At 39.7% G+C, this 23,521-nt stretch overlaps 1 protein-coding gene across 1 annotated transcript in view; it reads left to right on the forward strand.

Annotated features, from left to right (window-relative positions):
* Positions 1 to 23,521, forward strand: part of LOC139656059 (phospholipid phosphatase-related protein type 4-like) — a 37,672-nt gene that overhangs the window by 12,771 nt on the left and 1,380 nt on the right. Inside the window, exons 2-10 of the mRNA XM_071533550.1 lie at positions 2,251 to 2,436; positions 4,990 to 5,119; positions 6,499 to 6,694; positions 11,265 to 11,322; positions 12,754 to 12,927; positions 16,140 to 16,275; positions 18,218 to 18,446; positions 19,760 to 20,375; positions 21,811 to 21,961. Coding sequence (XP_071389651.1) covers positions 2,251 to 2,436; positions 4,990 to 5,119; positions 6,499 to 6,694; positions 11,265 to 11,322; positions 12,754 to 12,927; positions 16,140 to 16,275; positions 18,218 to 18,446; positions 19,760 to 20,375; positions 21,811 to 21,961 — 1,876 coding nt within the window. The remainder of the gene's footprint in view (positions 1 to 2,250; positions 2,437 to 4,989; positions 5,120 to 6,498; positions 6,695 to 11,264; positions 11,323 to 12,753; positions 12,928 to 16,139; positions 16,276 to 18,217; positions 18,447 to 19,759; positions 20,376 to 21,810; positions 21,962 to 23,521) is intronic.

Raw genomic sequence — 23,521 nt, forward strand, 5'->3', positions numbered from 1 at the left:
CTTATCTGTGCGGGCAAGGTGGGACATATGCAATGAGCTAAAAAAATAGGGTAACACTTTATAATAACCATCATTAATAAATGGTAAATTGATAGTTAATTAAACTTTAGTTAATAGTTATTTTACTGTTAACAAACAATGAAATGATCATTAATAATGTTTACTAATTATTAGTAATGCTATAATTTATGTTTATAAATTATATATTGTATCATAGCTTTTTACCCTTTTTACCGTCTCTTATCAGCTATGATACAATATATCATTTATAAACAAATGATTTTATATTACACAAACTAATGATAAAATAACATAAATTATAGCATTACTAATAATTAGTAAACATTATTAATGATCATTTCATTGTTTGTTAACAGTAAAATAACTATTAACTAAAGTTTAATTAACTATCAATTTACCATTTATTAATGATGGTTATTATAAAGTGTTACCAAAAATAGTTCTCACAGTGTACATATAATTTTTTACAGTAATCAATTGGGAAGCCCACAGAAACACACGTTTACAGAGTCGACTATCAGGCATGCTACAAAGCCTCTGCCAATTCTTAAAAAAACATGACCAACCCATTTTCCAACCCATATCACCCTGTATGGCAGCAGTTGGGGTGTATGTACCAACTCCTAAATAAAAATCTGCATGCTCGGTTAAAGACAGCATTAACACAAGAGTAGCTTCTGTAACCCCAATCAGCAGCAACATATGTCAGAACGGGTAAAACCAGAGATTCAAACGGTTTGGTAAAACATGTAAAAGGAAGGCCACCCATAGATTTACATTTGGCTACGATAGCTACCCAGAGCTCTATTTGCATGCATTGCCAGAGGCTTAACAGTGTTGTCAAAGTTTAGAAACTCTGTTAGGATGAGCCCCAAATATGTATACTCCTTAACTGACTTCTAGTGGAGAAGGGCCACATGAAAATCCGAACAAAGCTAAGGGAGCCGATGGGTTCCTAAAATGCACCACCTTTGTTCTGTCGACATTTATGTTCAGTTTCCAATCCTGACACCAGCTATAGACAAGGTCTAACATCTCCTGTAATTCTTCTTCAGTCTCAGAAATTAAGACGATGTCATCTGCATAGAAGAGGATGGCTATCTTTTCCTTATCTATACAGACACCCTTACCTAAGGCTCTGATTGACATAGAAAGATCATTTATGTACATAGAGAACAGAATGGGGGATAAAATACAGCCTTGTTTTACTCCAATATCAACTGGGAACCATTCAGCCATTGACACGGACACAACACTTCACCTTTTCATACATCGCAATAAGACAATTCAAGATGTTGCCATTTAGGCCCAGTAATGACAGTTTATCCCAGAGCAAATTCCGGTCAATACGGTCAAAAGCTTTAGAGAAATCAATGAAGGAGCAGAAAGTTGGCTTCTTTAGCTTCTTCCTAGAGTCTATAATTGTAGTTCAGGTGACAATGTGATCCAGACAACTCTCCATTCGGAGATGCGATTAAATAACACACAACAGAACAGCTTATACACAGCAGAGGTCAAGGTAATGCCCCGACTGTTCAGAGGGATTCTTTTATCTTTTCCCCCAGCTTTAGAGATGGGATTGATGATTCCCATGTTTCCACATCTCTGGGATCACACCGTGTAGAAAACAATGATTAAAAAGCTTATGCGGGATATTCAGTGCATTACCATTTTTCAGCACATCCATTGGTAACCCATCGTAGCCATAAGCCTTACCTTTCTTAGCTGTTTGAAGAACTTTTACAATCTCATACTCGCTAATATGCTGGTTCAGGGGGAAGTCGGGAATAGTGTGTGCATTAACTCTGATCTGGGTCCTGGAGTCACTACGATGGGTGGATTGAAACTCATTTTTCCAAGTCTCTAAAATAATTTTTTTGTCAGTCTGAATAGACCCATCAGGCCCCAGGACCTCCCGGGGGAAACATGATGGAAATATTTTTGATTGATACATATTGTTGTGGAATTGATCAATACTATACTGGTTGTCTATGGGAAGCTGTTAACCTGAATAGATTCTAATGGGACATTTTGATCAGATTCCATACAAGTATGCATGAATATGTATTATTATTATTGTTATTAGCTATGTTTTCTCATCCTGGGTTTCAAATGTTCATTAGTCTGGCTTTCAGTGGAGACTGTCCCATAGTCTAAATGCTGTTTCAGAGGCTATTTTTGTTTTTAATGTATTTTAATTTCTCTTGTATTGTTGTATTTTTATTCCAGCTGCCTATCCTGGCCTCCTCGGTGGTCAGTCTTTACTTCCTGGAGCTGACAGACGTTTTCCAGCCGGTGCATTCCGGGTACAGCTGTAACGACCGCAGCCTGTCTCTGCCCTACATCCTGCCCAGACAGGAAGTCTGTTCTCTGCTGCTGCTCTTCAGCTTGGCCTTCGCCGCTCCCACCGCCACCGTAAGCAAACCTCCACCTCTAATAACTCTCCGCCCTGGACCTCACAGTGGCTACATTCATGCATACAGTAAACTGGCGCATGTCCATATTCTGGTTAAAGGAATAGTTTGCCCAAAAATGGAAATGATCTACTCACCTTCATGCCAGTTGAAGCACAGGTGAAGGTTGTTAGTCCATATAACACACAGGGAGGTTGCCAGCACAACTACCATTGCAGCCTTCGGCAAAACAGCTGAGGTCAATGGGGACCAGTTCTTGAGAGTTCCAAAAAGGGCAAAAAATGACCACTGAACTATACCTTTAAGGTCTTATTCTGGTTAATCTATTTCCATGAACCTTTGATACCGTGTGATTGAGTCTCCCTGTTGCCATGAACAAACCGGTTAACAGCATATTCCTCCTCCCTCTTTGACTGAGCGATAATTTTGACACACGGGAAACAAATGATGATCCCAATAGTAATAGTAATAGCAAGTACTGAGTCTGACAAACAGTGAAAGCCAATAGTGAAAACAGATGTTTCCATGCCACAGTAACCTGTTTAACCTGGGACTAAGCCTGGCATCTTAACCAGGTTTCTCATAATGAGAGTATGAGCTTACCAGATAATTCTAACCCAGTGTATGGAGGACCACAAGTGTCACGCAAATAGTAATAAAGCATTTCATTAATAACTAATTGTACAATAAAAATAGGCATTAACACATTTGTTAACATATTCATTTATTAATCTATGAATAAATCGACTAAATTACAAAGTAATTCATTATTTGATATTTTAATAGGCAATAAAAAGAGGAATTATAAAAAGAATTTACAAATGAAATATTAATCCATCAATAAATAGTTCAAATTAAAAAGGGATTTACAAAAACAACCATAAAACAGTCAATAAGTACATCATTTAAAAATACTAAAAAAAAAAAAAAAAAATTAATGAATTCATAAATAAATAATGAAATTTAAAAAATCTATTTGAAAATGCAGTTTAAAAAGAGAAATAAATAACTGGATTCACAAATTGAATTAAGAATACAGATTTTAATCAGGCATTGAAAAGGGCAATTTCCTTTCCCATTTGCATTTTATTTCACATTCCGTAAATTAGCTCTCGCAACCCCCCAGGGTTCCCCCACCCGCAGGTTGAGAACCAACTGATTTAGACGGTATGACACCAACACTCCAGTGAAACCAATCAATCGTAATAGGTGGGGTGGATGAGCGGTTGTCACAGGTTTTCCCTGGTTTCAAGTACGCTTGTTCCCACACACTGGTTCAGAGCCTGCGGAGTGTTTCTTCAACTACAGAGAGAACTTTATTGGGTCATGTCATATATAGACTAGAAGCCAATCTCTCTCTCTCTATCTCTTACAGTCCTAGGTCTCTTGTTTTGTTCTCTTTGTGCTTCATTGACATAGTTATAAATAAGTGCCACTTATGGTTATTCAGTGCCACTATTAAGTGCCACTATTAAAGCTGAGATTTTTATGTAAGAATGCACAAATGGACACTGGTGGAAAATCTTCATGGCCCAGATGAAGCGATGATTCAAACCCAAGAGTGAAATCCAAGAGTGTCTCTTAAACAGCAGTGAGCAGTGCTTTGCCCAGTGAAAGCTGGACTCACCAACACTGGCTGAACCTCTCCACCACCTCCACCCCCACCAGACACTCATGCTCTATGCGTTCCATTCGAAGTTGGAAGTCTTGAAATTCCCAGCTGGTAGGTCGTAATTACAAGCTGGATGCGTTCCAGTGGTCCAGTGTAAAATACCGCTCCCCATGCAACAGCTAATGTTATGTCAATGTTTGGCAACGTTTGCTAGTTAGCTAGCATAGAATGTTAGCTACTGTTAGCACAACTTCACATTTCAAATTGATTTGTTTAACCATTTACCACACAGGTGTTTTGATATATTTAAGGTCATGCAATGCTGAAAATCAAACTTAAGTGTATTTCGAGGATTATAAACATGTTAAAAGTATTGCTGTGTGGTGTTTACAGTGTATGTCCATGTCCAAGTCGGGGGCCGGTTGCACAAAACACCTTAAGTTAAGATCTTCCTTAAAGTCCTAGTTAAGGTTTCCTTAAAATAAAATTGGTAAGCCTTAAGTGTCATACTTAAGGAGAAAACTTCAGGTGTTTTGTGCAACCGGCCCCAGAATTTTACGACTTTCCATCATCTCTGGAATGTAGCGTAAGAAGGAGAAATTTAGTTGACTGATGTCACCTTACAGGATTTCCGGGTAATGAAGTCCTTCAAACTAAAAGTCAAACAGTTAACTCCCCCTGCCACTTGGAGGCACCAAAGTGCAAAATTTGCATTCAATTCAAAGAAGCTTTATCGGCATGTAACACAAAAATCCAAATCTAAACAGATGAAACAGCCATGACAGTGTGACATCAGCAAGAAATGGCCCAGTAATATTAATTCCATTCAATTAATCAATGCACAAATGTATCTAGGGACATAAAATCTGGATTCCCAACGTTATTTTTCCATCTCTCTCTCTCTCTCTCTCTCTTTCCGCCTGTGTCTGTTTCTGTGCCTAGATCCTGATAGGAGAGGCCATTCTGTATTGCTATCTGTCCCGGAGGTCTTCCGCCACCCAGACCGAAGCCAACATCAACGCCGCCGGCTGTAACTTCAACTCTTACATCCGCAGGGCCGTGCGCTTCATAGGTGGGAAGACACATCCGTTACACCCACAGCAGCTCTGGAAATGTTTCAGTGAAGCGGTTTTCACATCTTCTCAGTGACCGCACGCACTCCCCAAGCTGTGAAAAGCATCGAGTCCCCGTCGTCACGATGTTTGCGGCGTCGCCATCGATAACGCAAGCGGCATTGTCATGGAAGCAAGCGTAAACTTAGAGTCAGTGTGTTGATATGAATCTTTACTCACTGCTCACCGGGTTGAAAACCTCACACAACATCGCGCAATGTACGAGTGTGATTTAACGGTATAGGTAAATCAACAGAACTCACCAGATTCATGTACTATTCAAGACAACTATGGAATTATTTTCATGCAGTGTGTGTGAGCCTTCTACGGCTGTCCCGAATACCATTTTTTGGGCTTCGGAGCTTCGGTAGTAATCAACAGCGAATATTCGAAGCTTGGGACTTGGCTTTTAATTGAAGTTTTACGGTATAACATAAAGTTAGAGACAAGGGCTCAGACAAGCGATTTCCCCATACAAAAGTAAACTCGGAGCTTTAAGGTATTATCTGTGTCACAGTACTTTCCCCTCTTTTGCTCTCTTGCGAAGGTGTTGATGGTGCACAGTGTTTTTGTCTGATATTTTTATTTGCAGCCATGTCTCTAACGAGACCACCAATTCTGTTTTTGGCTTCTTCATTGCTGTGATTGTACTGTATTAGAAGCTCTTTACAAGAGTTACATACAGCCCCGGGAGAATTCCTGTAATTTTGTAATCCGACTTTGAAAGCAATTTGTTTCTTTTATTACACGAGTCAAACGTTTCTCCACACAATAGACAAACATCGATACTTTCTGTAGGTGTTTTAGGTCCAGACGACATTTCGGCTAATCTCTATAAACAGATATCTGCATATGAGACGTCGTCTCTCGACTCCAACTCCATTCTCGCATCTCAAGTTACTAATCGGACTGTAAACAATGACCGGCGCACGGAAGAGGAAGTCTTGGCCCGGATGTCCGCTGGCTACACCGGAAACCCCCGAAATATTGGCCGTCGCCCCCCCCAGAGTCTAGACCGATAGACGACGGGTTCCAGAGATTGGGATGCTTATGGACGAGGTGTTTACTGTCGACTTTAAAGGATGTAAAACATTACCAGAGGAAGCAACGTGGGTGGGAATCACAGATTTGGCGAGGGAAAGGGAAATCCAATTTCACTGTGTAGACTGCAGACACATTTTAATGTCAGGTGTGAATGTAATCCAGCTAAATCATACCTAAACACAATCCAGATACAAGATTTATATGCTTATATTCTTTGGTAATCCAGTATATTGTATATATTCTAACCCTTACATGCTGCTGTAATCTTACATGCTGCTTTCTTTATGCTTTGCAGGCGTCCATATCTTCGGCCTGTGCGTGACGGCGTTGATAACAGATATTCTGCAGCTGTCCACCGGTCAACACGCCCCCTACTGGTTGGATGTGTGCAAACCCAACTTGACCCACATTAACATGTCCAGCTGTGACGAAGCTTTTATACTGGAAGATATCTGCTCTGGGCAAGACATGGGACTCATCAACACTGGGAGGTGAGGCCTGGCTGTACTGAGTGTGTGTGTGTGTGAGAGAGAGAGAGAGAGAGAGAGAGAGCTGAGGTGAAGTCTTTACAAGATATACTACGCTCATAAACACTGGCAGATAAATAAGGATTAGAGAGAGACAGTGTGTGTTTATGAGAATCTTTTGTCTTTTGCATGTCTATTTTTAGCGTACGGGTGCACGTGCACACACACACACACACACACTCACACACACACACACACACACACACACAGGCTGTAGTCTATTTGTAGTTTGCAGTCCTGTTGTTATGGCTGCCAATCTTATCCCAGCACACAGCACAGGTATTGAAACTGAACTTTTTTTATTACTTTTTTTTTATTACTTGTCTTCCTTCTCCTTTTCCCAGCAGGAATGATGAACCTCAGAGCACTCTCTCTCTCTCTCTCTCTCGAGACCTTTTGTTGTTTGGGGCTCCTAGGAACATTGAGCTAACAGGCTTCTCTGAAACTGAAGCTAGAGATGGATATAGAGACCGAAGTAGCTCCTCTCTTCTTCTCTTCCTCTCTTTCTAGAGCAGTGATTCTCAACCTTTTTCACATCCAGGACCACTAATTCAGTCCACATTAGAGCCACGGGACCCCCATTTGATGAGATTTTGTCTCTCGGACCAAAATCTGAGAATATTTTTATTGTTAGATATGATTTTGTCCAGAATTCCATGACTATCTGTATTGTATAGAGAGATAACAGAGAAACTTTGACCAAAATAGTCATTCTTCTACATTCTCTAATTGTGTTAATTTCTTGTAAATTAAATAATGGTGAGGTTTATAATTCATACATTTTCTGGGGACCCCCTGGAACCCCCCAAGGACCCCCGGTGGTCCCCGGACCCCTCGTTGAGAGCCACTGTTCTAGAGGGCTTCTCAGTGTCAGTGAAGGTTCAGGAGAAGCAGGAGACCTCCTCAGGGTTGGCAGAGGTTGAGGAGAAGTACCCACGTATCCTAATTTTCATTATTTTATGCGCATAATTTCATAATTTGCCAACATATCAGGCCAATATTGGCTTTTTATTTTAAAAAAGCCCCCCAAAAAGCCATGATATTAAAAGGCATTTTGTTATAAAAAGATTAAAAGAAGATACTAAGCAAAACAGAAAAGAGGACCCCCACATTACATTAAGATGTTAAAAAAATGTTTTATAAAAGTATGTTTTTAAAAGGGATTTAAAAGAAGACACTGTGTTGGCTAACCTAAGCCCCTCAGGCAGGCTGTTCCAAAGCCTCGGTGCTCTGATAGTAAAAGCTCGATCACCCTTTGTGACCAGTCTGGACCTCGGTACCACCAGTAAGACTGCCTCTGAGGATCTCAGGTTACACCCTGGCACATATGGGTTAGGAGCTCAGAAATATAGCTGGGCGTCAGACTGTGTAGGGCCTTAAATGTTATCAAAAAAACCTGAACTTGAACCTGTAATAAGCCTTGCAACAGCATTTCGGAGCCGATATGGAGAGCTATGGCTCAGTCCGGAATATAATGAGTTACAGTAATCTAAAAATAATTTGTAGTAATAATTAATAGTAATTTAGTTGCAACAAAGGCATTTCCAACTCTTTTTAGATCAGCATGGGAAAGAAACAGTCTTATTTTGGATATGTTTCTCAGCTGAATAAAACAAGATTGAAGTAGTAATAGTAGTCGTAGTAGCAGTAGTAGTAGTAGAAGTAGTAATCGCAGTAGTAGTAGTAATAGCAGTGGTAGTAGTAGCAGTAGTAGCAGTAGTAGTAGTAATAGCAGTAGCAGTAGTAGCAGTAGTAGCAGTAGCAGTAGTAGAAGTAGTAATAGCAGTAGCAGTAGTAGTAGTAATAGCAGCAGTAGTAATAGCAGTAGTAGTAGCAGGAGTATTACTAGTAATAGTAGTAGTAATAGCAGTAGTAGTAGCAGTAGTAATAGCAGTAGTAGCATTAGTAGTAGCAGCAGTAGTAGTAGTAATAGCAGTAGTAGTAGCAGTAGTAGTAGCAGTAGTAGCATTAGTAGTAGCAGGAGTAGTAGCAGTAATAGCAGTAGTAGTAGTAGCAGTAGCAGTAGTAGAAGTAGTAATAGCAGCAATAGTACTAGTAGTAGTAGTAGTAGTAGTAGTAGCAGCAGCAGCTGCAGCAGTAGTAGTAGTAGTAGTAGTAGTAGTAGTAATAGCAGTAGTAGTAGTAATAGCAGTAGTAGTAGTAGTAGTAATAGCAGTAGTAGTAGTAGCAGTAGTAGAAGTAGTAATAGCAGTAGTAGTAGTAGTAGCAGTAGTAGTAGTAGAAGTAGTAATAGCAGTAGTAGTAGTAGTAGTAGTAGTAGTAGCAGGAGCAGTAGTAGTAGTAGTAGTAGTAGTAGCAGTAGTAGTAGTAGTAGCAGCAGTAGTAGTAGTAGTAGCAGTAGTAGTAATAGTAGTAGCAGCAGTAGTAGTAGCAGTAATAGTAATAGCAGTAGTAGTAGTGGTAGTTTTTTGGCATGAAAATAGTCAAATTTAAAGATATTTAATATTGGCACAAAATGCGCTATCAACAGTTTCAATCCAAAAGATATTGGCATCAGTATCGGCCTTCAAAAACTCATATTGGTCAAACCCTAAAATTAAGTATTAATTCATAGAATACACGATACGCCGTTAAGTGTATATGATTTATAAATTATTTTATTTCCCAACAGGGCAGCAGTACTAGCTAATTTACTTCCTTGGTGTTATCAGTTCAGTTCAGTTTTATTTCATTTACAGTGCAACATCACCCCAAGGGGTCTCTGCACACCACACATACATTTGTACTGATATGCCCACATAGAGACATACCCACATGGATACACATGACATGGCAGGGATAATACCGAACATGGATACACATACACATGACAAAATTCAAAATAAAACCCACATGGATACACATAATTATGACGAGGATAACTGAAGGGAAATAGTAGAGGTAGTAATAATAATAATAGTAACAATAGTAAAACATTGATAAATTGTTACTGAACAGGTGAGTATGTTTATCCAGCCAGTGAAACTAGGGAGAGCCATAGTATAGAGAGAAAAGATGGGCTTTAAGCCTAGATTTAAAAATGTCAACAGAGTCTGCTTCTTTTACAGTGGAGGGAAGAGTATTCCACAGAGAAGGGGCACGATGTGTAAATGCTCTACTCCCAACTGTTTTTTTGTTAAACCTGGAGACCGTCAGATAACCAGCACCTAGAGAGCGTAAAGGGTGTCCTGGAATATACAGTATGGTTTAATCAGGTCAGATATGTATGACGGTGCCAATCCATTTAAGGCCTTGTAGGTCAGGAGCACCACCTTAAAATCAGCTCTGGCCTGTATCAGCAACCAATGTAGGGATATACAGTAAGTGTTGGTTGGTTATATGGTCAAACTTCCTTGCTCTGGTTAGGACTCCAGCTGCTGCATGTTGGACTAATTGAAGACCCTTTGTTGTAGTTGAAGGTAGCCCGGAGAAGAGTGCATGGCGAAAATTCTTGATGTTATGAATGCATGCACCAGGATTTCAGCATCTGCCAATGAAAGAATTGGACGAATCCAAGCTAAATTGCGTAGGTGGAAGAAAGCGGATTTAGTGTTCTTAATGTGTGGTTCAAAGGATAGAGAGGGATCAGAGACTACTCCCAGATTCTTGACTGTCTGCCTTTGGGAAATTGAGCAGCCATCAAGGTTTATGGTTACATCTTTGAACAGAACCTATGTCCGGCTGGACCAACCAGCAACAGCTCAGTTTTACTGGCATTTAAGAGCAAGAAGTTTCTACACATCCAGCTTTTGATTTCGGACAAGCAGTTCTCTAGATTCAGAAGATTGGAGGAGTCGTTGGCTGTTACTGGGAGGTAGATTTGTGTATCGTCAGCATAACAATGAAAGTTTCTGAATATGTGCCCTAAGGGTAGCATGTACATAGAAAAAAGTAGTGGACCAAGAACTGACCCCTGTGGGACACCATGTCTGACGCTTGAGTAGTCTGATATGGAGTTAAGTACCACACACTGTTCTGTCAGATAGGTAGGAACCAATCTTGGAACCCATCGTCTATCGGTCTGACGACGATTAGACTCTGGGGGCGACGGCCAATATTTCGGGGTTTCCGGTGTAGCCAGCGGACATCCGGGCCAAGACTTCCTCTTCCGTGCGCCGGTCATTGTTTACAATGTCCGATTAGCAACTTGAGACGCGAGAATGGAGTTGAAGTTGAGAGACGACGTCTCATATGCAGATATCTGTTTATAGAGATTAGCCGAAATGTCATCTGGACCTAAAAAACTGACCTAAAAGACCGATAGACGATGGGTTCCGAGATTGCACACACATCTGAGGTCCAACCCCGGTTGTTGCCTTCCCTCTCCTTCCCCCTACACACACACACTGCATGTATTAAACACCTGCTAGGGCCAACCTGCCACCACATGCACAGTTGCTTTGAAAGTCACTTCCTTGTTGCAGATGAATATTCAGTTTTGTCCTTAGCTGTCTGACCACATAGTTTGCCCGGTCACCCTGATAATTAGCACTGAGATTAGCATAAAGAACACTCTGTCTTTCTCTCTCTATAGGAAGTCTTTCCCCTCCCAGCATGCAACTCTGGCTGCCTTTGCTGCTGTCTACATCTCAGTAAGTGCAACAACACACACACACACACACGTTTATGCTTCACACCTGAGTGTGTGACCGTTGCTGACTTAGACACCTCCAAACTTGGTTACTAAAGTCGCAGACAGCGGCAGCCTGCAGATTTATTTTTATATCGACACATTTAATTTGGTCTGATATTTTCCTGACATTTTCAGTCATGCCACGTGTTTATTTTTCAGTCTTTTCATTACTTTGTTTAGCTTGAACCGAGCCTTGCCATTTAGGCAAGATGGGAATTGAAAAGTTATACAGAAGGATCATTGATAATTAAATAAAAACTTTTCAAAAAGGGACTTGACTCGGTTGATCCATGAGTCAGACTTGTATGAAATTAAAATAAGCCACTTAACACCGAACAGCTAAGAGGCGTGCAATGCCAAGTAGTAAAAACTCTCTAAAATCGGTGTAAAGCATGGTGTCAAGAGGCTTATTGCTTTAATGAAAGAATATTAACAAAGAAAGAACACAAATGTTCAGTAAGTCTTTTATTTTCAAACATTTTTATGTTTTATAATGAATGTTTTTGTCCTCTCAGGTCTCACTTGAGAAAGAGACTCTCCTCAGAATTAGGCTTACAAGTTATATCTTGAAATGTAGTAACTGTAATTGTCCCGTTTTTACTCGATACAGTACAAAATATAAGAACTACAATACACATTAAATACAATCCGTACATTACACAATGTACACTACAATACAATTTATAATACAATATACAATATAACATACAACGCCAGGAGCGTGAGTGTTATGAATAATATAAATGCTAAATGATAAGTGATATATGGTATTGCACAGTAGGTAAGTGGTAATATGATATAAGTAGTCAACACTGACGGCACAGTGGTAGTGCAGTGATGATGCAATAACAGTACAACAGTCCAACAACTGTACAATAACTACAGTGTATTGTGGTTAGAGGTTTGCCCAAAAATTCTCCATTGACTCTCACTTCAACACATCAACCCAGTCTGATGTCTCCAAGTGTGTGTAGACTATTATGTTACCTATGATAACTTTAACTGTATTGCTTTACCACTGAGTCCCCATTCATTGTCAATGCCGCCCCCTAGCGGCACAAAGTCAACGTTACAGTGTGATTAACTAACGAACTAACTAACGGACGGAGTCCCCCCTTTGGTGGGGGACAATAAGGATTTAAGTTATTCCTCTGCAAGGATATTTCGAACAGTAGCTAAACAAAGTGGATGCTAAGTGACACATCAGTAGCGGGATTTTTATGTGGTCACAGGTGTGTGTTTATATATTATAACATTCATATTTAAATTAACTGCCACAGGTGTATGCTTATCGGGTTTTCTACAGCACCATCAAAACAGAGGCTCAGCCAGTCAGAAACGAGGACAGGAACTCTCTGTTTTGTAAAACCTGATGAATTGTGTATTTCAGATGTACTTCAACACGGTGCTGACAGACTCGGCGAAGCTGCTGAAGCCTCTCTTGGTGTTCTCCTTCATCATGCTGGCCATCTTGGCCGGCTTAACCAGGATCATCCAGTTCAGAAACCACCCTGTCGACGTCTACTGTGGCTGGTTACTGGGAGGAGCCATCGCCGTCTATCTGGTAATATACTGTCACAGCCCAGCTAACCCTGCGTCAGCTTTGACAGATATTGGGTGATATGACTGGATAGTAGCTCTGTATTTAGTAGGGATGGGACGATATATTAAAATTCAATACATCGCAATACAAAAATGTGACAATACGTATCGTGGGACAGAAAAATGAATCGCCACAACTCCGTTTTATTCTGCTGTAGTAATCACAAATGAGACGGCTTGCCCATCACAATTTCACAAGCTCTCCATCCAAATTATATTACCGTATTTCCTCTAATAGTGGCCGGTAGTAAATTAAAAGCCGGGTCTCCGTTAATGGCCGGGGCCGTGGTCGACACGAACAAATAAAGGCCGGCCCCAAATACAGGCCGGGGAAAAAAACAAAGGAAAAAACAACGGTGGATACCGGTAAACTCCTGGTGCCTGTTATATAATGTAACTGTAGTTTGTAGTAACATACAAGTGCCACAAGACGGCTCGGCCGGCGGAAGTCTCTGGAGCATGCCGTTGTCGATTACCGTAATTATCGGTAATGCATTGCAGTAACAAAAAAACGGCTACCTAACGAACCCCGACAGAAGCAGATCAGAAAACAAGGAGGCTTCGTACTAAAATATGAGCAAATATACTTATCAAACAGAGGGAATTAGAAATAAAGGCCTGTCTCTAATATAAGCCTGCTTCCAATAAAGGCCTGGTACCCTCTGCAGTTGAGGTAAATAAAGGCCCGGGCCAATATTAGAGGAAATACAGTATTTACATTTTGTAATGACATTTTAAAATTGTTGTTTACATTCTAGTAAGCCAACGCCATCGCTGGAAAGATTTGCGTCTCAGAAATAAACATAATGCTGCACAATCATGCTTTGTTGTCATTGAACTTTTATTTACTACATCGCATCATGGTTGTACTGAATTGTCAACCCTATATCGCATATCGAATCGTATCATGAGATATGCACATTGTCCCATCCCTACTATAAACCCCTCCCCCAAAGCCCGATCAGCCAATCATGATAGCCATTGCTTTGAGAGATAGCGGGACTGCGACAATACTCAGATCAGTTAAGGTCACAAGCAAACCTTGTTTCCGTAATTCAACATATTTCAGAATGTCTTGAAACTCCAGTGGGTGGGGATTTTTTTTGAGTCACTCTTTGGAGTCACTGGTATTGATCAACAGCTCTATCAACCCCCCACAGATACATCATGGTCATTTTGTGCTGTGGGCAGTAAAAGCATTAAAATTGGAGATAAAAGTTTTTGGCGTTTGTCGTTCAGTGTAAAGTATAATGTTGTGCAACTCAATGGTCTTCTACACGCTGAAAGTAGAGTCGGGCGATTTAACTCTCTGTAGAGACTGGTGTGTACTTACTAAACTATATATAACACCTCCCACACACCATCACCCCACAACCCACACACGCACACATACAAACACACACACACACACACACACAGCCCACTCAAGCTGCCCACACTCTCTCTTTCTTTGTAACAGTGAGTGGAGATGGCTGGTTGATCCATACCGTGTTGTTCTCCCATCTCCTGGACTAAGAACTGTTGGCTACAGATATGTGAGGTTGTCCTCCATAACATCACCATGTTTAAAAGCCCAGCTCAAGACCTGCTGATGTAGAATCACCAGTTACTTAAACTCCATTTTGAATGTAACCTGTTATTTCATTTTTTTCCCCATTCATATGGGATCATTCATAGGATTTCTGTGATTTCCCCCAAATTACTGCTGTTATCCCAGATGTATTACATAATTATCTACACATCTGCTTATATGCTCATGCTGGTCAGACAAGTCTTACTTTTACAATTACAGTACCAGCAATAATTTTCCTTTGCAGGAACAAATGCTCCATTGTCTTTGACACCTAGACTTTAGATGTACCTACTTACCAAATGCTGCCATAGAGATAAATCACACCAAGTTGCAAGATTTTGATCTGTGATAGAATATTATTTTATTCTTCCTTCGTATGGGTCTCCACCATGTGGCATGGTGTTAGATGCATTGGCACAAAAATCCTGCACTACAGACTCTGACCACATGAATTTTTAGACATTAGTATGAAACAAGACCGTCACTGAGAAGAATGGCAGTCTCCACACTATTTTACATTGTGTGCCACAGGGCAGGATTTGCCAGGAAATCTGCTGGATTGCTTTATGGCATAAAACAGGAACCGTTTTTACTTTTTACTATACGCAACTTAATTCCAGTTTCACTAGTCTAACCTCCAGTGGTGGAAGAAGTACTGAGATCTTTTACTTAAGTAAAAGTAGCAATACAACAATGTAAAGATACTCCAAAGTAAAAGTCCTGCATTCAAAATCGTACTTAAGTAAAAGTACATAAGTATTGGCAGCAAAATGTACTTAGAGTATCAAAGTAAACGTACTCATTATGCAAACTGTCCCCATTTAGAGAGTTATATTTCTCATAAATTATTGGAATATTAATACTGATTTATTGACATACATGTACATGTAAGCAGCATTTTAAAGTTGTCAACGTGAAGCTAATCTTAACAATTTAGCTATACTTTTGGGTAGTCTAATCTATAACAATGCTATTTTATAGTTATTTTATAATGATGATCAAATGTTTTAAATATAAAGTATTGATCTGAAAAGTTACTAGTAACTATAGCTGTGAAATAAATGTAATGGAGTAAAAAGTACAATATTTCCCTCTAAAATGTAGTATAAAATGTATATGTATAAGTACAAAGTAGCATAAAATGGAAATACTCAAGTAAAGTACAAGTATCTCAAAATTGTACTTAAGTACAGTACTTGAGTAAATGTACTTAGTTACTTTCCACTACTGCTAACCTCATAGTTTCAACTTTACGGAGATGACAATTCAAAGTGGATTGCTATTACCAGAGTTTGCTGAAACCAGTAGATAATTTGCTATGGATTTTTTTTTTTACCAGACTTGTAAAAATTACGAACATGGCAGATTTGAATGGATTCAAACTACAAATACTTTTGGTGACAATTACAATTACAGGACCTCCACCAGTAAAACTAGATCCAGTTCAACTAAGGCTTTAGTAACAGCTGGAGCCAGACTGGAGCTGACATGGCTGCCACTAAAAACTGCAGTGGTCAAACCCTTGTTTATGCTGCATGCTCTTCTGCTCCTGACTGTGTTTGTGTATCTGTGTATCTGTGTATCTGTGTACCTGTGTGCAGGGTGTGTATGCGGTGGGGAATTTCCAGCCCAGTGAAGATCGGTCCAGAAGCCGACCACCTCCCCCCACTCTGAGAGAGCCCCCCCTCTCCTCCCTCCCCAACGTCAGTCAATCAACAGCAAGTAACAGCCACCCAGGTAATTGCATAGCTGCTAAGTGTTCATTAGTTATAATCACAAATTACACCATTCATTACCTTGATTGATGAAGCGCTAGAATAAACGTCCATTATTAAAGCTGCACTTTATATGATTTAATCAGGAAAATATAACAGCTTGTATGACTTATACTTGTTTAGATTGCAAAAACGCAATCTAAACATTCAAAGATAAAAGTTCAAGTTTGCCCTGACATGAATCTTCAAAAAAAGCAATGCAGACAGAGAGCAAGGCCAAGATATAATAGCTCTCTGATGACCTGATTAGAATCTGAATATCCTTAATAACCAGTGCTCCTCAACATTATTTTAGGCTGAACCCAAAACCAAAAACCAAGTGAGAAATTCAGAACTGACCCGACCCAAATCAATCAGGTCCACTTAATCAGGGTCAATTAATTAGTTATCAGTTAATTGAGTAGACAGCACAAGAAATGATTTTCACAAGGCTCTGCTTCATTTACAATCAAAGCATACACGAAACCTGAAACTTGCTTCACATTTGGATAGAAAGGTTATAGACCGTTTCTAACAAACTTTTGAAATGTTGCAAAAAATTAGGTGTGTTTCCATTAGCTGGGTTGAAGCTAATAAATAGAACTACCTTAGAAACCATTCATGCTTGCACCTTTTCACCCATAAGAAATGCACCTGTCAATATTTAAATACACCAACTAACTGCCAACCCCTCCTTGTTTTCTGATCCTAGTATTATGATGCTGCTTGACCCTTCCTTGTGTTCTGATCCTAGTATTATGATGCTACTTGACCCTTCCTTGTTTTCTGATCCTAGTATTATGATGCTGCTTGACCCTTCCTTGTGTTCTGATCCTAGTATTACGATGCTGCTTGACCCTTCCTTGTTTTCTGATCCTAGTATTATGATGCTGCTTGACCCTTCCTTGTGTTCTGATCCTAGTATTACGATGCTGCTTGATTAATGCTGCTTGACCCCTCCTTGTTTGCTGATCCTAGTATTATGATGCTACTTGACCCTTCCTTGTTTTCTGATCCTAGTATTATAATGCTACTTGACCCCTCCTTGTGATCTGATCTTAGTATTATGATGCTACTTGACCCCTCCTTGCGTTCTGATCCTAGTATTATGACGCTACTTGACCCTTCCCTGTTTTCTATTATGATGGTGCTTGACCCCTCCTCATTTTCTGATCCTAGTATTATGATGCTACTTGACCCCTCCTTGTTTTCTGATCCTAGTATTATGATGCTACTTGACCCTTCCTTGTTTTCTATTATGATGCTGTTTGACCCCTCCTTGTTTTCTGATCCTAGTATTATGATGCTACTTGACCCTTCCTTGTTTTCTATTATAATGCTGCTTGACCCCTCCTTGTTTGCTGATCCTAGTATTATGATGCTGCTTGACCCTTCCTTGTGTTCTGATCCTAGTATTACGATGCTGCTTGACCCTTCCTTGTTTTCTGATCCTAGTATTATGATGCTGCTTGACCCTCCTTGTTTTCTGATCCTAGTATTATGATGCTGCTTGACCCCTCCTTGTGTTCTGATCTTAGTATTATGATGCTACTTGACCCCTCCTTGTTTTCTGATCCTAGTATTATGATGCTGCTTGACCCCTCCTTGCGTTCTGATCCTAGTATTATGACGCTACTTGACCCTTCCCTGTTTTCTATTATGATGCTGCTTGACCCCTCCTCATTTTCTGATCCTAGTATTATGATGCTACTTGACCCCTCCTTGTTTTCTGATCCTAGTATTATGATGCTACTTGACCCTTCCTTGTTTTCTATTATAATACTGCTATAATACTACTTTTTTATTTAGCTCTCTAATTTGTTTTTAAAATGGCCAATTCCAATGAAGTCACCAAGCTTCAAACCATCCTCTTCATTTTCAGCTCAAGATTAGCAGTTTGACCCCTCCTTGTTGTCTTCTAACAGGCCACCACACCCTGGCTCCCAGCCAGCCAGAGCCCATCCTCACACGAACCTCCTCCCACACCTTGTCCCCCAACCAATCGGAGCCGATCCTGACGCGAAGCTCCTCCTACCGAGAGCCCTCTCTGTCCAACCTGAAGAGAGCCAGTGCTGAGGTGGAGGTGATAAGCCCGTCCAGTCCGCTGGGCAACCACGACAACATGATGACCTTCAGCAGCAGCACGTTGCCAAGGTAAAAAAAAAGCTATTTCCCTATTCACAAATTTGGCTTGTGGATAGAAAATGGGATTCATTCTTTCTTAACCCGTCATAACTTTATCTGTCACATATTTACAGCCATGATATCAAAAACTCTGACAATAGATTTCAGTCTTCAGTCTTTCAGTCTAATAAATCGCTATGTAAACTAGGGCTGCAACTAACTAATTAATTATCTGTCGATTGACTAATCAATTAATCGACTAATCATTTCAGCACTAATGTAAACAAAGCCAGAAGTAGGGCAATAGTGTTCCAACAGGTTGCACCTTACTGTTACAAACATATATTTCTTAATTCTTTTTGGAAACACCTTGCTGTCACTAGACATGTATGACATTCTTCTCAACTTGTTAAAATCTAATTTCTCACAAGGGTTTTTTGCTGTGATTGTATGTGAGGGTTAACCAACATCAATAAAGTTTACCATTGTTTTTTTTGTGTGTTAAGCTGGGGATACACTAGACAACTATTGCCCCGATTTGAGCCAGGATTCACAATTGATTGGCTGCCAGATGCCGATTTTAGACCGGAAAGTCAGGTTTTATAATTATTATTCATTAGCCTACATGTCCGGTTGATAGTCCCGACCGGACAGTGTAAATGCACAGTCCGGTTTTGCAACATAATCATCTGGCACCATAGCCAACATCGCCTACAAACGTTCTCAGCTCCCACTTCATAGGTATTTGATTCACATTTGCTGCTCACCTCCAGCTCCCTCTGCAGCCTGTGCAGTCCATGCTCCCCACGTCTGCCCTTCCACAATTTTATGTAAATGCGTTTTGGGTCTGTGTATTTTTTGGTCATTCTATTTTCCTCCCCCTCTGCTTCTCTCTCTCTCCTTTATGCTTTCCAAGCCTTGATGGCCTCTATATTCTGCCTGCAATCCCAAAATAGGCTTTTGTAGTCTTTGTTATTTCATTTTCTGTTTTACAAAGGAGAAAAGGAAAATCAAGTCCTTTGTAAATGTTGTATCTCAGGAAAACAGACAATGCCGTGTATATTTCCGTTTTCCATTTTTGGATTTTGAAATGAAAATTAAATCATCATTCGTTTTTCTTTGTTTTTTCTGTTTCTGGAAAGAAAATAGAATGACCAAAAAATACACAGACTGTTTTGCCCTCTGTTTCTTCCTTTATTCCATGCAGATGGTGGTGCAACAATAACAGCAAGCTCTAGTACCCATAAAAATGTATAATGTGAATTTATATCTATGCTGTACCCCCATGTTCGCTGTGTTGTCTGTCTTGTTGCTGATGAAGTTCCTCTGGTCCCTTCCTCCAGGTCCCACGGAGGCTCGTCATTGGAGGAGGGTCGTGTTCCTCGGCGGCACGCCTCCATCCACGCCTCGATGGACTCAACCCGTTCCAAGCAGCTCCTTAGCCAATGGAAGAACAAGAATGACAACAGGAAGCTGTCACTCCAGGTGATGGATGGAGTAAGGCCAGCCTCCGCTTCATCTCCTCAGAGGTCCATGGAGCTGCGCTGCTCCTCTGAACCTTCTGCCATGGGCCTGGAGGCAGAGCTCCGCGGCGGGACCCACTTACCTTCAGCCGCCGGCATGGAAACGGAGCTCCGCGTCGGGACTCACATCCCAGCCCAGTACATGAAACTAGCAGCTAGCTCTGTTCCTCTGGCCAATCATAATCACCTGTCCCACAATGGCAGCACGGGATTGGCCGGCGGGGCCAGAGTGTCTATCCAATCGCGGCCTGGTTCCTCCCAGCTAGTTCACATTCCTGAGGAGGATAACCCAAACCCCAAGGACCAGGAAAGCGAATCAGAGGACAGCATTGTGGATGGGGGGGGGTCAGTAAGAGAAAAGTGGTTGAGAGTGGCTGAGAAGACCAACATCCCCTGTAGGCCACTCAGTGCTGGGGGACAGCCTCGTATTATGCAGGTTAATATGTTATATATTGTATTATTCATTCATTCATACATTCATTCATTCATTCAGTCATATTCTCTACCTGCTTAATCCTTTTATTTTATATTATCTATCTATGTCATTTGCTTGTCAACATGTTTTGTTGAATCGTTGGCTCAAAATTGTGCTTTGGCATTATTTTGGTGAAATCTCACCAGAGAGCTAGCATACCAGTCAGATCGGCCAAAAATTATTTTCAATGTTAGCTCTTTGGGTCGACTAGTATGCTAACTAGCTAGCAGCACTCAGCTACCCAGTGCAGGTAACCTGTGTTGGCTAACGTTAGTTGGATAGTTAGCAGACTTTCGTCCTACCTGGTCAAATATTTCTCAAAAATAAAATGTCTCCAACCATGGTAATACTGCCAACTGGTATTGTGTAACCGGACTCCACGGTCCAGATAGATAAAATAGCTATTTATTACTTGAAAAAAGTCCCAGATTCCAGCTTTAAGTAATCTATGACTTCTGTCGACCTGTTGAATTGACACAAACAGTAAAGTCACATTGTCACAACAGAAAGGAGTAAGCTAGCAGAGAACAGAAAGGTCTAGTGATGAGACAATATATCACCATGCTAAATACTCTAATAATAATACAGCATAGTCATTTAGCTTTTAGCCTTCTTAGCCGAAATGTGTTGCTCGCTTGTAGCACCGTCCTTCATATGCCAGCAGGTGGCGGTGGGGGGCCGGGGGTCTTGAAACTGTACTGGAGGAAAGTGAGTTTTGAAAGAGAAATCTCAGCACATGGTCAAGTAATCATTGAGTCATTGGTATTGCTCAACAACCCTGCTATGGGACAGGAAAAATCTCACCTATTGCCTCTTTAAGTGCAATACAGTGAATTACCTTAACAATAGTCAAGTAAATGTAGCCTGAAGTAACAAGGTGTAGGCTGCACTAGCAGTGAGGGAAATTTCAGGGTTGCAGTGATAGTACACAACGGTAAAATATAAGGCCTACTATGTGAATTTACTATGCATGTCACGGAAATATCTGCCTACTAGATGTATTTTTGTTTTCTGCAGTGGTGAGGAGATATGCAGAGGGCAGAGAAAAACTGCCCCTAAAAATTGCAGTCAGTAGCACTGGGTACGTTTACATGCACACATTACTGTGAATCGTGAGTTTAAGGCGCTAGTTCCATGAAAGCATTTACATGGTTTTAAAGAACCTATTATCACCTAAAAACACGGCTTTACATTGATTTATTTGATAGTTGGGTTAGTTTACTTTAGAAATCCAAATCATATCCATATGAGGTGAAAAAATGTCATAAGATTGCATTGATGCGCGTTGTCAGTGATGTTCCAGGTGATAGCATCATCCTTTGTGCTATATTTCAAGTGTCCCAGCAGCAAGGTTGGAATTCATTGACATTTTACTGTGTCTTGCTACATATTCCAGGTGATAGCCTTATCCAAGCAGCAGGGTCTGCTCCACTCTCCTCGGTCGGAGGACGGCGGCAGCACCGTCAGCTGCACCGGATCGATCCGGTACCGAGCCCTGACAGACCAGGACCCGTCACCACCCGCCTCCACCACTGGAGCTTTGGGAGGTCTGTACTCTAACAGACTCTAATAACTTCACCTTTAATGTTCCTTTTATCATTTATCTTCCCTATATCATGGGCTCATTTGTTTACGGTAATTATACCAAGGTTTAACAATTAATTTGAATATGATATATTGATTGGTGGTTGGTTTAAAAGCAGTTGCAAACCCATCAGTTTGCAGTAGTAGTGGTGGTAGTAGTAGCTGTACTATTGTGTATTATTGTTATCATTGTTAGTAGTAATAGTAGTTGTATCATTATCATTATTATTATTACTGTTAGTAGTAATAGCAGTAGCAGTTGTAGTAGTAGTGGTTGTATTTTTATTATTATTAGCAGTAGTAGTAGTAGTAATAGTAGTAGCAGTAGTAGTTGTTGTATTATTAGTATTAGTAGTAGCAATAGTAGTAGTAGTAGTAGTAGTAGTAATAGTAGTAGTAGTAGTAGTAGTAGTTGTTGTATTATTAGTATTAGTATTAGTAATAGTAGTAGTTGTATTATTAGTATTAGTAGTAGTACTGGTAGTTGTATTATTATTAGTAGTAATAGTAGTAGTTGTATTATTATTAGTATTAGTAGTAGTACTGGTAGTTGTATTATTATTAGTAGTAATAGTAGTAGTTGTATTATTAGTATTAGTAGTAGTAATAGTAGTAGTAGTAGTAGTAGTAATAGTAGTAATAGTAGTAGTTGTATTATTAGTATTAGTAGTAGTAATAGTAGTATTAGTAGTAGTTGTTGTATTATTAGTAGTAGTAATAGTAGTAGTAGTAGTAATAATAGTAGTAGTAGTTGTTGTATTATTAGTATTAGTAGTAGTAATAGTAGTAGTAGTAGTAATAGTAGTAGTAGTTGTTGTATTATTAGTATTAGTAGTAGTAATAGTAGTAGTAGTTGTTGTATTATTAGTATTAGTAGTAGTAATAGTAGTAATAGTAGTAGCTGTATTATTAGTAGTAGTAATAGTAGTAGTAGTTGTTGTATTATTAGTATTAGTAGTAGTAATAGTAGTAGTAGTAGTAGTTGTTGTATTATTCGTATTAGTAGTAGTAAGAGTAGTAGTAGTAGTAGTTGTTGTATTATTAGTATTAGTAGTAGTAATAGTAGTAGTAGTAGTAGTAGTAGTAATAGTAGTAATAGTAGTAGTTGTTGTTTTATTCGTATTAGTAGTAGTAATAGTAGTAGTAGTAGTAGTAGTTGTATTATTCGTATTAGTAGTAGTAATAGTAGTAGTTGTTGTATTATTCGTATTAGTAGTAGTAATAGTAGTAGTAGTAGTAGTTGTTGTATTATTAGTATTAGTAGTAGTAATAGTAGTAGTAGTAGTAGTAGTAGTAGTAATAGTAGTAATAGTAGTAGTTGTTGTATTATTCGTATTAGTAGTAGTAATAGTAGTAGTAGTAGTAGTAGTTGTTGTATTATTCGTATTAGTAGTAGTAATAGTAGTAGTTGTATTATTCGTATTAGTAGTAGTAATAGTAGTAGTAGTAGTAGTAGTAGTAGTTGTTGTATTATTCGTATTAGTAGTAGTAATAGTAGTAGTTGTTGTATTATTCGTATTAGT

Source organism: Centroberyx affinis, unplaced genomic scaffold (assembly GCF_046629955.1).
Source record: "Centroberyx affinis isolate AG114_WGS23_722 - 3 ecotype Tasmania unplaced genomic scaffold, CSIRO-AGI_Caff_v1 ptg002377l_1, whole genome shotgun sequence".
Lineage (NCBI taxonomy): Eukaryota > Metazoa > Chordata > Actinopteri > Beryciformes > Berycidae > Centroberyx > Centroberyx affinis.